The following is a 14,870-nucleotide window of genomic DNA, read 5'->3' on the forward strand; positions in this document are numbered from 1 at the left end:
ACACACACACACACACACACACATACATATGAAACCACTGAATGTGTGTCCTACATAAAGCCACATGTGTTCTAATATCACCCTCACTACATGAGATTGTGTGAGAATGAGATGCGAAGAGGACATGTAATGCTTTTATTTCGTCACATAGCAAACGAATTTCAAGAATTACGTTTTTTGCTCTTTGGTGGATTCTACAGCCCACTCGTGTGGAGCTGAGACAACCGTCAGCAGATTGAACACACACCAACATCTCTGTGTGCTCAAGAGTCAAACACTGAGACAGAGAGAGAGAGAGGCGAGAGAGCGACAGACGCTTCTGAGCGTTTAGAAGGGAAGCAGAAACACATCAGACGCTCGGGGAGGAAAGAAAGAGGATCTGACAGAAAGACCAAAACCTTTGTGTTCCGTCTAAATGGATAAATGTGCAGCTGCAGCGCTTTGTGCAACTGAAGGAATTAACATGCAAAACTGTGAGTAGAATTTATGCATCTGTGTGTGTCCGAGATCAAAGTGCGTGTGCGAGTCATTCTACAGACGATGATAGAAAAATCTGAAAACAGAAATGTGTGTGCATGAATAAATAGACTTCATACTAGTGTCAGAAAATATGCAGGTCACTTGGGCAGAGGATCACATTTAAAGAAAAAAGTTTAAATAACTCTAAATATGCTAAATGTATATAAAAAATTTTTTTTTAGCATGCATTGATGAAGGTCCTCATGAACGTACGCGTGAAATGTCATAAAATAATTTCTGAAAGGTCAGCAGTTTTTAGACATGCAGAATTATGTTTAAATAAAATTAAAAAAAAAAAAATTATTTGACTATTTACAGCCCAAAAATCAAATAATTATTCAAATGAAATCCACTGCATTACAAATACATTACAAAAACATACAAAACACGTGAAAGAAATTTCTTCCTGTACATTTGTTCATTTAGCAAACGGCTTCATTCAGAGCAACATATGGTTAACAATAATATAAGCAGAAGTGTTTTACGAGAAAAACAAATCAAGTTAGCTCATGACACCAAAAATAGCACAAAGTGCACAGAAAAAGTGCTGGTTAGTGAATCAAGTGTCCTGGTAATGATGTAATCTCCAGCTGTAAATCAGATGGGATTAGATTCAACTTTATTTTCACTGTGCAAAATATACTTATACAAGTATATATATGCAGTGTGCAGAGTACGCGGTATATGTATGAAATATCATTATGGCTCTAGGTTATGAAGGTTATGAGAAGAGAAAGCAGAGAGCAGCGCAGCTGTAGAATCAACCTCCCACAGACTCAAAACACACATTCACCAAAGATGCAATCCTTAAATAATTTAACAAAGATAAAATGATCCGGAAAGAAGGAATAGAGAATTGAATCGAGACGAGGCTCCTGGAGGTGTGTTTGTGGGCCGTGATTTACACTCCTCACGCCGGGCATTCGGAGCCAGAGCATTCTCTCGTTTCATTTTCATTGGGCTGAGACTGAATTTTCCCGTTGTTCAGCACAGTAAATTAAAGCCTGGAATACACTACACGATTTTTGCCCTGATTTTTCCATCTGGAGAAGTTGACGAAAGCCAGTCTGCAGATTTGAGTTGACAGATTCCAAAGAAAATCACGTAGTGTATGACGGCCAGTTTTCCTCTGTCACTATTTACAAATTCGGTTAATGTATGATGCCTAGTGTTTTAAAAATCTGTTCAGATTTTAGAAGTCGTGTAGAGTATTCCAGCCTTAAAGGATTAGTTCACTTCCGGAATAAAATTTACTGATAATTTACTCACCCCCGTGTCATCCAAGACGTTCATGTCTTTCTTTCTTCAGTTGCAAAGAAATTCAGTTTTTGAGGAAAACATTCCAGGATTTTTGTCCATATGGTGGACTTCAAATGGTGGCCAAAAATGCTGTTTTAATGCAGCTTCAAAGAGCTCTACTCAACCCCAGCCGAGGAATAAGGGTCTTATCTAGCCAAACCATCGGTCATTTTCTGAAAAACAATTATATTTATACACTTTTTAACCACAAATGCTCGGCTTGCTCTAGCTCTGCGATGTGCGTCTTTATGAACTGATGTTGGAAAGGTCACACAGGTCTGTGGGTTAAGTTCTTCATCTTTGTACTTCGTTTAAAAACTCCATCTCATTTTCTCCTCCAACTTTAAAATAATCCGACATAGTTGTTTTATTGTTGTTCATCACTGTGCTACGTCACACGTGACTTTTCCAACATCAGCTAATAAAGACACGCATCGCAGAGCTAGACCAAGCCAAGCATTATGTGGTTAAAAAGTGTATAAATATAATTGTTTTTCAGAAAATGGCTGATGGTTTCACTAGATAAGACCCTTATTCCTCGGCTGGGGTCGTGTAGAGCTCTTTGATTGAAACATTGAAGCATTTTAGACGTTCAATTCACTGGCCACCATTGAAGTCCACTATATGGAGAAAAATCCTGGAATGTTTTCCTCAAAAAACTTAATTTCTTTGCGACTGAAAAAAGAAAGACATGACCATGTAGGAGTAAATGATCAGGAAATTTTCATATTCTGGAAGTGAACTTATCCTTTAAAACATGTCTGACTCGCTGTTTCTCCCCCCAGAGCTGAAGACTCAAGCGGAAAGCCTCCAGTGAACTTCACCCCGATCGCTAACAAGGAGATAAAAACACAAGCATCCTGCCGAACACGATGAGCACCGTCTGGCCGACTGACCGCTTCACCAACCACACCTTCAGCAACCGCTCGTGTCCTCTGGAGGAGGAGAACCTGCGGCTCCCGCTGGCGGTGCTCTACTCGCTCATCTTTCTGTTCGGTCTGGCAGGAAACCTGCTGGCTCTGTGGGTCTTCTTCTTCCTGCACTCGCGCAGAAACTCCGTGCGCGTCTTCCTGATCAATGTGGCGCTGGCGGACCTGGTTCTGCTGGCGTGTCTTCCCTTCCGTGTGCTGTACCACGCTCAGGGGAACGTGTGGTCTCTGGGGCCACGCATGTGCAAGGCGGTGGGCAACCTGTTCTACATGAACATGTACGTCAGCATCACCCTGATGGGTCTGATCAGTCTGGACCGCTATCTGAAGATCATCGGCGTGCGGGGCTCTCAGAGGGGCTGCGGGCCGCGCTGGCTCAGGGGCAGCCGCTGGAGTCTGGTGACCTGCGTTCTGCTGTGGAGCGGCTCTCTGGTGATGGTGGTGCCTATGATCGCGCTGGCCGAGGGCAACGAGGAGCCGGGGAAGTGTTTCCAGTACAAGCAGAGAAAGCACGCTAGAGGCAAAGCCTACTTTAATCTGTTCATGGTGGCGGTGTTCTGGCTGGTGTTTGCGGTGCTGCTGGTTTCATACGGACGGATCGCACGCAGACTTCTGCAAGCATCGCGGGACAAACCAGACATGCCCAATGCCTTGCGCTACGCCCGCACCGCTAGGAAATCCTTCGTGGTTCTGCTCCTCTTCACCATCTGCTTCGTGCCGTATCACACCTTCAGGGGCTTCTATGTAGCTTCGCAGCTCCGAGATGTTAGCTGTGAGACGCAGCGGCTCATGGATCTCACCAACGAGCTCATGCTGCTGTTCTCGGCTCTCAACAGCTGCTTGGATCCCATCATGTACTTCATGCTCTCGGGTTCGGTGCGCAAAGCCACCATTCGGGCCTTGTCGCAATTCCTGCGTTTGCACCATGAACCCGCAGTGACCAACAGCTCGACCACGGAGTTCCGGAGGACTTCGGTGTCCCACACTTCCAATGCTCCGGTGCTGGACACATCCAGAGGCAGCCTGGGACTCATTACACCGAGTCTCCGCGCCAAACCCAACGACCGAGAGTCCTGTCCGCAGATCACGGCACTGTCGAGCTGATCGTGAGATGATAGAGTTTCACCTTTGACCCACATACTGGCCTGTGAAAGTTTACGGGAAGCGACTCACTGGTATGAAATGATGACTAGCTCGAAAAGTCTGCATGGGAAAGTTCTTGAGACATCGCTTCTGCGAGCCTGTGAGGGTGATATATGGCTGGACACCACAACCGCAGGAGATCACCACACATCTGCTTTGAGATTTTCAATCTATCAGACACAACTCTCACTGAACTCAAGCTCATGTACACTATATGGACAAAAGTATTGGGACCCCCCCTTCTAATGATTACTTTAGTAACTTCCATGAGTACAAATGTTTAAGCATATAATGATATTCTAGGGAATTGTGTGCTTCTAATTTTATAGCAGCAGTTTGGACAGGACCCTTTTCTATTCTAACATGACAGTGTATCTGTGTATAAGGCAAGGTTCAAAAAGAAATAATTGAGTCAGTGTGGAAGAACTTGACTGGTCTGGTGTGACTTTAAATGCAGACCTTGAGAAAAATACTCATCACCAAACACCAATGACTTGTACATACACTATATGGACAAAAGAACTGGGACACCCCCTTCTTTAGAACAGAAGAAGGCACTTTCACAACTTTGGCAACAAAGATGGAAACATAATTCATGTATCTAAAAATGGTATTTCCATCTCTGTTGCAACAGTTTTGGAAGCGTCTAAAATGACTGTAGCCATATGTACAAGTCACTGGTGTTTGTCCAAACTGTTGCTATAAAATTAGAAGCACACAGTTCCCCTAGAATATCATTATATGCTTAAACATTAAGATTTGCACTTCAGTATTAAAGTAGTCAAACCTGTTCATTAGAAGGGGTGTCCCAATACGTTTGTCAATATAGTGTATTTTGTATATTGACACTGACTTACACATGAAAGAGTTACTGCACCTCCTATTACACGTTTCATCACGTTACAGAGGACTGTTACCTTTATAAAAACAGAGCTGTGCAAAAGAAACTGGTGCCACAAGCTGGTGCAGATCATCTTGACATGACTGACTTTTCTACCGTTTTTAAATTCATGTAGCTCAGACTGTAGAGTAACACCAGTCAAAGATCTGATTCCCAGTGAACTCATAACATGCACACCTTGAATGAAAGTGTATGCCAAATGCATAAATGTCCTTTTTAAGAGTATAATAAACAGGGGAATAAAAAGCCATATTTACAGTGTTTACAGTGTGTTAAAGGCACAATATGCAAGTTTTCGCCACTAGAGGTCGCATTTTCAAAACAATAACAAAGGCGAAGCTTGATGTCGCTATAAAGGAGGATGTTCACAGATGAGGTAATGAATTAATTTGTTTATTACCTGTAAATTAAATTATACAGAGAAAGCGAGCAAAGAACATTATGACTGACTTCAGTCTAACGTGAGTTTAAGCACTCTCAAAAAACTCCCCTTATAATCAGTAAAGCGGTCTATACACTGATGAATGAATCTCTTACATCATACGTACATCTGCACTTTGTTGTTTATGATGAGAGAATTCACGTGAGAGCTGAATTCAGTCAACGAGCAAAAAAAAAACTAATCTGAATGCCTCTGATTGTCCATTGCATTCGTAAGCTCAACAGACTCATGTGATGCGAAACACGGTAAAATGCATTGTAAAAAATCATGGCGCAACATTTAGCAGACCTAAATGTAATGCTGCGGTCAACACTTTTCATTTTCATTTTATTCACGACAGCTGTAATGGATTTAGTTTAACTGTACATAAGTATTTGTGACCCTGGAGCACAAAAACCAGTCTTAAGTGTCAATTTTTTTAAATTGAGATTTATGCATCACCTCATCCTTGGGAACTTTTGGTATAACACAAGTATACAACTGCATGAAATATATCACACTGTGCAAGTAGTTCTTGGATATTTTATTACAAAAATCTTACATATTGTGCTTTTGACACTCTTATTGATAACTGCTGTGGCCCATGGCTCAAAAAATACAAGAAAGAAATGGACACTTTATTAACAAAACAGAAAATAAAACAGACGTGTGCTAATGTAGTCATCAGTAAGAGCAGTAATGTAGAGTAAAGTGCATGCATGGAGTGTAACGTGCTTTAGCAATGGTGTAGGTGCAGGAAAGACAAGTACAACCACAAAGTACACAAACACAAATGCAGCCCAAAGAGTGGAAAACAGCTCCTTTTAAAGGACACAAGACATGGAAGCTGGTGTGTGCAATGACACCATTCACAAAAGAATCGTCCATCTACCCAACAAGACCCCGAGTCGTCACATAAGCTTTAAGTGTTCTTGAGAGCGACATCGCATGGTGTTCGAACATCATGAGGGCGGGTTAATGATTTGTGCACGAAATACTCTTTAAAGATGTTGAAGATGAACATGTTAGGGTTAGTGAGGAATAATCAATCAGAGATGCAGACGAGTCTTACCTTGACGTCTCTGTGTATGACGTTGTTATCGTGGCAGTAGCGCAGAGCTTCAAGTATCTGCCGCATGTAGTGACTGAGAACACAAATAACACACAGATTGAGCAAAATCTTGACTGACCGTGTGTGAGGTGAACAGTTAGTGATTCTCACCTGGCCACCGCCTCGCTGTAGACAAAGCCAGCATCAGCCCTCTTCACGATCTCGAAGCACAGATCGGCTCCATCCATACTGCACACAGACACACGACTGTTACACACACACTATAAACATATACATATATATATATATATATATATATATATATATATATATATATATATCAAAACCTGCAATAATTAAATGTTAAACAACACAAATATCCTTTATGTATTTAAACCCATTATATTAAACAATGTCTTTGCTTCTGATCCAGTTCAACCATACTAATAAGCCAAAATTACTCTAGACAAACATTTGTGTCTTTTTTTATTGCGGAAGTGTGTTGAATTTCTTCTTCTGCATTCTACTGTACGGACGTAAATTTACTTTCCCTTCAGCCTGAGGCTTATTCATGTCACTTTTGGTTTGAAAAGGCTTTTATATTTGCCAAAAATATAACTTTTTTTATTTTAAAAACAAAGCAAGCCCTGTCCAGATTTAAAAAGTAACGCAAAAGTAACGTTGTAACAGTCACCACTGTTTCTTTTGTAGTTCCCCTCCCTGGCACTAGGGGGAGTTGGGGAAGGTAACTATTCTAGCTCAACCTTTATAAGGAAGTGCGTAAGAGGGTAGCCATGTGCTTTGGCAGGGCTAGGAGCTCACCTTTGTTCAAGCCATTGTATGAGCCCTATTTTGAGGAACATCATTGTTCTTTCAGCTCAATGTAAGTGATGTTTTTGGTTTTTGTTGGATGAAGTGTGTATATGTAATGTTTCGTGTTTGGTCTGATTATTTAATTTTGTTTGTATACAGAGGGTTTTCTTTTGTGGGTGTATGGGCTGGGCCAACCATCAACCATGAGGTTGAAAAGAGTAAGGACTATTTCATCCTGATTATTCGTTTGGACTGCGTTTTCTTGGGATATACCTTGATACTTGTTCTGGAATGGGAAATGGATGCTTAATATGGACAATAACCACTGTGATCTTCAACAACAATGTTCATCTGTGATTCTCTATTCCTTTAAGGAGGGTGTTATAAGGTAGTGTGGTTTCATGTCTGTATGTGATCAGGTTCAATGGTGTATTTTTCTGTGTTTCTGTTGTTTTATATTGTACTGGGGTTAAAAAGGAAAAAAACGTTAAAATATAGTTGGTGGATGATCCCCCTCAGATTTTGTGTGACTCTGGTTGTTTTATTATAGCTGGTGTTACATAAATTGGCGCCCGAACAGGGCCCTCCTTGACTTAATCCATTTTTACCTTGGCAAAATCGGTGTGGTCATTTATCAAAAGTGTCCTTGTCTTTATTCACAGGGTACTTATGTGTTATGGGGATACCTTTGAATTATGTTTTGTGAATGTTATTTTATTTTATTTTTTTGCAAATGTAATCTTAATGAGTACAGATTGTTGTCCCCCTCTCCAGAAAATATAAAATGGCCACATTTAATGATGAAGTAGAAGATGGGTCCGTACTGAGCATAGATTCAGATTTTACAGCCGGCCCCTTTGTCACTCGACGTGAGCCATTACAAGAACTTAGTCACTGGGTAGTCTGTATCTAGAATCAGATAATGAAGCAGAAATTTGTGATGAAGGAGAATTAGAACTTTTGCCACCACCACCACCTCCTCCTCCTGTAGATGAAGATGAAGAGAGTCTTATTAGTTTGGCTATAGCCTCAAAGGTCCATCGTCTAGAGGTTAGGTTAGATATGTTAGAAACTGATTCTGCAAAATATGTTAAAGACACAGAATTGATTGTCTAGAGAGCCATTCAACCCATAAGTAGTCAATTAAGTGATTTACAGTGTCAAATACAAGATCTAGATAAACAACAAGAAAGTCTAAAACAAATGCAGAAGCGGCAAGGAACTGAAATTGATGAGAAGTTGGCTAGAATTGTTAAAAAAGAGAGTAACCTGGTGAAACAGAAATGTGAGTCCAGCATAAAGCAACTGGGTGAAGCCATAATGAATTGTTTGAAAAGAAGAGATGCCAAGTTGAAATCTTTGATTCAGCCAACTCCTGTAGCTATATCCACTCCGGTGACACACCTGGCTTCAACAGCATCGGCTGTCCCGACGTCTGGTAGCTGCTTTCATTCTTTTCCCAATAAAGCTGCGATCAAACTTGAATTTCCAAGGTTTGGAAGCATGGAAGGGGAAGATCCTATTGACTATTTGGAGAAATGTGAGGAATATTGAGCTGTTTGGCCAGTGAGTGACAGTGAAATATTAGCATCACTTCCATCAGTTTTAACCCATACTGCTAAAGACTGGTGGGTAGCTGTTAAAGCTCAGGTAAAATCATGGATTTTTTTGCAGTCATTCCTCTCGGAAGATCATGAAGTTGAGGCGGAAAGGAGAATTTGTGAATGAAAATAAAGGGTAGATGAAAGCATTAGAACCTTTGCCTTTCAGTACAGAGCTTTGTGTTTGAGACTGAAACCCACTATGACAGAAAAGGAGATATTACAAGCCACTTTGCGGAATTGTAATCCAAGGGTTGCCAGTATCTTAAGGGGAACTGTGACATCGGTGGATGAGCTAGTTAAAGTAGGTACACTGGTGGAACGTGATATGGCAGAAGAAAGAGCTTTTTGGAGGCAGCGACAGGCTGAACAAGCTCCAAGGGGTAATGGAATGAATAGACCAAAACATGGCCGAACACAAGGCCATCCCATTGCTGTTCATGCAGAAAGAGGTGAAAAACAAGCTGGACCTTTAACCTTATCTGTATCAATCAAGAGTCAACAGTGTAAGGCTATACTTGACACAGGAAGCACTTTTTCTTTGATAAAAGAATCTTTGTGGAGAAAGCTAAAGTCAGCAACCGAAACCTGGCAAACTTTTATTCTCGCCAACGGCCAAGCTCAGTCAGCATTGGGTAAAGTCACATGGAGCTGCTCTTTGCATGGGTATGATTATCCTTTAACATTGTTTGTCATGAAAGACCAAGACTTGACATTTCCCATGGTTTTGGGGCTTGAATTTCTTGTTACTTCAGGAATAAGGCTAGATTTTGGTGCTAACACATATTCTTTGCCTGAGGAAGAAACTGTTTCAAGATCTTTTCATTGTCTTCCTACCTTGGACCTGGTTAACCGTTATCTTGCCTTACCTCTTGCTCAAACATCTAGCTCCACAGTAACAGGAATTAAGGAGTTGGCAATGCACGCTGATGCATCCAGAGCCGAAAAGAAACAACTTGAAGGTCTGCTGATAAACTGGCCAACGGTGTGCACGGACGAACTAGGGCACACAGGGGTTATTAAACATCAGATTGTTACTACCGATCCAATGCCTGTAAGAAAGAAGGCATATCCTGTGCCAGTGAGTAAACAGCAATTCATTGATGATGAAGTAGCATCTATGTTAGCAAGAGGGATTGTAAGACCATCCACGTCTCCGTGGGCTTCTCCTGTGGTTTTAGTACCAAAAAAGGACGGTAGCATGAGGTTCTGTGCGGATTACAGAGCTTTGAATGCTAAAACCCACCTAGATGGATTTCCTATGCCTCAGATCCAGGATATTCTCAAATCCATGTATGGAGCAAGCGTCTTTAGCACTTTGGATCTTCGTAGTGGGTATTGGCAGGTCAGTATGGATGACTGCAGCATCCAGAAGACAGCTTTTATAACCAAGAAAGGTCAATATGAGTTTCTTCGTTTACCGTTTGGCCTAAAACAATGCCGCTGCCACTTTTCAAAGGTTGATGTTTACAGTGTTACAAGACTTAATCGGTCAGTGTTGTTTCGTCTATATTGATGATATAGTGATTTACTCCAAAGATCTTCAGGAACATCTCCAAAACCTTAAACAGGTTTTTGTGAAGCTAGAGTCTGCAGGTTTGACCCTTAACTTAGAGAAGTGCAGCTTCCTCAAAAGATCACTTTCCTTTCTGGGACATGTCATTTCTGGGGAAGGAATCAGAACTGAGACAACCAAGGTTGATGCTGTTAGTAAAGTTCCACCCCCCAAGAATGTGAAAGAAGTGCAACGATTTTTGGGTCTTGCTGGGTGGTATCATCGATTCATTCCTCGATTCTCAGAGCGTGCAGCCCCTCTACATGAACTTAAAAAGAAGAATGTATCTTGGGCTTGGACTCCTGAATGTCAACAGTCCTTTGAAGACTTAAAAGAGGCTTTGAAAAAAGCTCCAGTGTCAATGCCCCCAGACTTCAACCAAACTTTCACGGTGCAAACAGACGCAAGCGACACAGGCTTGGGAGCCGTCTTAACTCAGAAAAACAGTGAAGGAGAACATGTAATAGCTTATGCATCTCGCCTATTACAAGGTGCTGAAAAATCATATGCTGCAGCTGAAAAGGAATGCCTTGCTGTAGTGTGGGCTGTGGAAAAATGGCGACAATATCTAGAGGGTCGACATTTTGAAGTAGTCACTGATAATTCTGCACTTACTTGGGTGTTTAATCATCCCCGACCAACCTCTCGTCTTACAAGGTGGGCCATCCGTCTGCAAGGCTTTGATTTTATTGTACTTCACCGTAAAGGAAAGTGCAATATTGTACCTGACACTTTGTCTCGTAGTATTGCTGAAGAACAGTCTTCTGCTCAAATGGCAATGTACCAAGCCAAGGAAATGGGAGGCAACTTACCTGTCAATTGGGAAGAGATCGGAGAGCATCAAAAGGCTGATGCATCACTTGAATCTCTGTGGGATGCTGCTAAAACTAAACCTGTAGACCCCAACCATATTCATTATACCATATGTAATGGCTATCTGTTTAGATGCATACCCAATTCCCATGAGTATCAGACCTTACAAGTAGTTGTACCAACTCCTCTAAGGCAGCAGTTTTTGCAATATGCCCACGATAATCCCTTGAGCGGGCATTTGGGCCGAATGAAGACTCTGCGCCGATTACTCAATGTGGTGTATTGGCCAACGATTCGTAAAGACACTTGGGGTTATTGTAAACAATGCCAAATATGCCAGCAATACAAGCCTCGAATAACCAAGTTGTCAGGTCATTTGCAATCCACTCCAGTTGTAGAGCCTGGTTACATGCTTGGTATTGACTTGATGGGGCCATTCCCAAAAAGTCTTAAACAGAATGAGTATTTGTTGGTCATTGTGGACTATTGCAGTAAGTGGGTTGAACTATTCCCATTAAGATCAGCAAAAGCTCCTTTAATCGCTGAGATCCTCATAAGAGAAATCTTTACTCACTGGGGGACACCTGCCTAATTGGTTTCAGATCGTGGTCCGCAATTTACATCTCAACTGATAAACATCACATGTAAAAAATGGGGAGTGACCCAGAAACTTAGCACATCATACCACCCACAGACTAACTTCACTGAAAGAATTAACAAAACTCTCAAGACCATGATTGCTTCATTTGTCAAGGAGAATCATAGGCACTGGGACAGATGGATTTCCGAGTTCCGTTTTGCAATTAACTCTGCTTGGCAAGAAAGCACCGCCTACACTCCAGCTGAGATTGCACTCGGGCGTAAGCTCAAGGGTCCTTTGGAACGTCTGGCACAACGACCTCCTGACCCGGACAAAGAAGCTTATGATGTAATTGAACGCACCCAAGCTCTGTTGGAAAGAGTTAGAGAAAATGTTGTACGAGCTCAAACCCGTCAAGAAACGTACTACAACCGAAGAAGGAGACATGAGGCCTTCCAACCAGGGGATTTAGTGTGGGTACAAGCTCACAATGCATTTATGACCAAGTTAGCTGCAAAGTGGAGAGGTCCTGCAAAGATCATCAGGCAGCTCAACAAAGTAAACTATGTAGTTGCAATGGTAGATCAGCCTGATCACTGTGATACTTACCATGTCGAAAAATTAGAACGGTTTTATGGTACGGTTCCACCTTCTACTGAGAGGGGGGGTGTGTAACAGTCACCACTGTTTCTTTTGTAGTTCCCCTCCCTGGCACGAGGGGAAGTTGGGGAAGGTAACTATTCTAGCTCACCCTTTATAAGGAAGTGCGTAAGAGGGTAGCCATGTGCTTTGGCAGGGCTAGGAGCTCACCTTTGTTCAAGCCATTGTATGAGCCCTATTTTGAGGAACATCATTGTTCTTTCAGCTCAATGTAAGTGATGTTTTTGGTTTTTGTTGGATGAAGTGTGTATATGTAATGTTTCGTGTTTGGTCTGATTATTTCATTTTGTTTGTATACAGAGGGTTTTCTTTTGTGGATGTATGGGCTGTGCCAACCATCAACCATGAGGTTGAAAAGAGTAAGGACTATTTCATCCTGATTATTCGTTTGGACTGCGTTTTCTTGGGATATACCTTGATACTTGTTCTGGAATGGGAAATGGATGCTTAATATGGACAATAACCACTGTGATCTTCAACAACAATGTTCATCTGTTATTCTCTACTCCTTTAAGGAGGGTGTTATAAGGTAGTGTGGTTTCATGTCTGTATGTGATCAGGTTCAATGGTGTATTTTTCTGTGTTTCTGTTGTTTTATATTGTACTGGGGTTAAAAAGGAAAACATTTTTAAAATATAGTTGGTGGATGATCCCCCTCAGATTTTGTGTGACTCTGGTTGTTTTATTATAGCTGGTGTTACAACGTAACGCATTACTTTCCATAAAAAGTAACTAAGTAACGTAATAAATTAATTTTTTATGGAGCAACGCAATATTGTAATGCATTAGTTGTATTGTATATACAGATATACATATATATAATACAGTGAATGCATTTACACATGATAGTGATGAAGAAAGACCAAAATACACGTTCTAAAATAATGAAGATGAGGAAGAACTTGTGGGTGTTTATTAAACACAAAGCAAAGTTGAGCTAGTGGTTTACATTTGCTGAGCAACGTCACAACTTATCTAATTAATATAGAATATACTGATATAGAATTCATCTGCTTCAAATTTAGAATTCAATGGCTTCGAATGTCTCATCAAACTAGAACGTAGTCTGAACTGTGCTTTCTAATGTGAATTCAACTATTCTGAGTCCTTAGTTTAATGCGAGTCTGTTTGAACACTGATATCAGACTGATTCATTAAATTTGATATGATCTTTTGATTTAAGTCAACCAAGTTTCAGAAGAAAAAAGAAAATACTCAAATGAAATAAAAGATTTTATCCACTGGATTGTACAAAAAAAGGCATTAGCACATGATTATTTGCACTTTTTCCATTAAATTGTAATTTCATTGAATAGCATCATTGTGATATTAAATATATGGCTCATGTTGTATTTGTGAGATCTTACACACACTTACAACTCAAAGACCATGTAGAGCATCCCATCGGAGCTGTAGGTCTCCAGCAGCTCCACGATGTGAGGATGTTTGAGCATGTGACAGATACTCGCCTCCCGCTTCAGATCTGAGGAGGAACAGACAGACGATCATTAACGGATTCATTAATGACACGTTACACGCATCAGCGTGACTAGATAAACGCTGATGCACAGAGGAACATGTGAGATCATGAGCCTGATGTCACTGAGATCACACGAGCCGCCAGCAGAGGGTGCCGTGGAGCATCTCATTCACACACACAGCGCCTTCAGCAGAACTCATGAATGAGAGAGAGTGTGTGTGTGTGTGATGAAGTGCAGCGCAGTGAGTCTGAACATCAGACGTGTCTTCAGTCTCCACAGAGGAGCTTCAAATCACAGTCAACATCATAAACCAGCCGTTCAGAACAACAGCGACTGTGAGTGTGATGATGCTTTTATTCAGTGAAGTTCAAGAGTAACTTACACTCAACATTACTAGTTATTTTGTCCAGTTTTTGTTCAACCAACAAAAATATTATCAGGCTGAATGGCTGTGCATCGGTTTGTCTGAATACAGAGAAACATTCCATTATATACTTATATCAGTCGTCAGCCAATCAGATTGGAGGAACGGCTGTGTCATGTGATCGAGGGTGGGCAGTATCACTATATGCTTTATTGGAGCGCTCGTCACTGTCTCCGCATTTTCTCAATAACAGATCTGCAAAAACATAACAGCTAAATACTTACTTTCGAGGAAATCTAGCTGTTGATATGGATGTAGAAAACAAGCAAATATCGTCTTTATCTTCATTTGATGTTGGATTGAGTCTGGATCAGTTAACTTCAGTCCCTCACGTCCTCATGGAGAGATTTACCATCATGTTCATTCATGTAGTCGCAGTGACTGAAGGCTTCAGCCGCAGGAAGTGGCCATTTGTTTGTATTTTTACAAATATTCTCAGTGATAAAACACTCGTCCTCGTCTGATGTGTGTCTGTTTGTTTGCTCACAGATGGCTCAGGGATGAAGCCAAAGCCCGGAACTCTGGCAGCCCAGCGGGCAGCAACAACACACAACCAAACCCTCTGATCACACACGTCACCCACAATCCTTTTGGCATGACACGGGTATCCATGACCAGGCCGCATGGAGTCTGTAGAAATCCAGACGCTCCACAGATTCTCACCCAAACCAGACGGCCAT

At 41.4% G+C, this 14,870-nt stretch overlaps 2 protein-coding genes across 2 annotated transcripts in view; one reads left to right on the forward strand and one right to left on the reverse strand.

Moving 5' to 3' along the window:
* LOC107703103 (peripheral plasma membrane protein CASK-like) overlaps nt 1–14,870 on the reverse strand; it is a 65,708-nt gene that overhangs the window by 32,080 nt on the left and 18,758 nt on the right. Inside the window, exons 3-5 of the mRNA XM_016505626.1 lie at nt 13,663–13,768; nt 6,435–6,512; nt 6,285–6,357 (exon numbers count right to left, since the gene is read on the reverse strand). Coding sequence (XP_016361112.1) covers nt 6,285–6,357; nt 6,435–6,512; nt 13,663–13,768 — 257 coding nt within the window. The remainder of the gene's footprint in view (nt 1–6,284; nt 6,358–6,434; nt 6,513–13,662; nt 13,769–14,870) is intronic.
* gpr34a (G protein-coupled receptor 34a) lies at nt 368–3,859 on the forward strand. Its single transcript, XM_016505639.1, has 2 exons — nt 368–473; nt 2,604–3,859. The coding sequence occupies exon 2, from the start codon at nt 2,691–2,693 to the stop codon at nt 3,849–3,851; it is 1,161 nt and encodes a 386-aa protein (XP_016361125.1). The 5' UTR covers nt 368–473; nt 2,604–2,690; the 3' UTR covers nt 3,852–3,859.

This window comes from Sinocyclocheilus anshuiensis, unplaced genomic scaffold (assembly GCF_001515605.1).
Source record: "Sinocyclocheilus anshuiensis isolate Anshui unplaced genomic scaffold, SAMN03320099.WGS_v1.1 scaffold682, whole genome shotgun sequence".
Lineage (NCBI taxonomy): Eukaryota > Metazoa > Chordata > Actinopteri > Cypriniformes > Cyprinidae > Sinocyclocheilus > Sinocyclocheilus anshuiensis.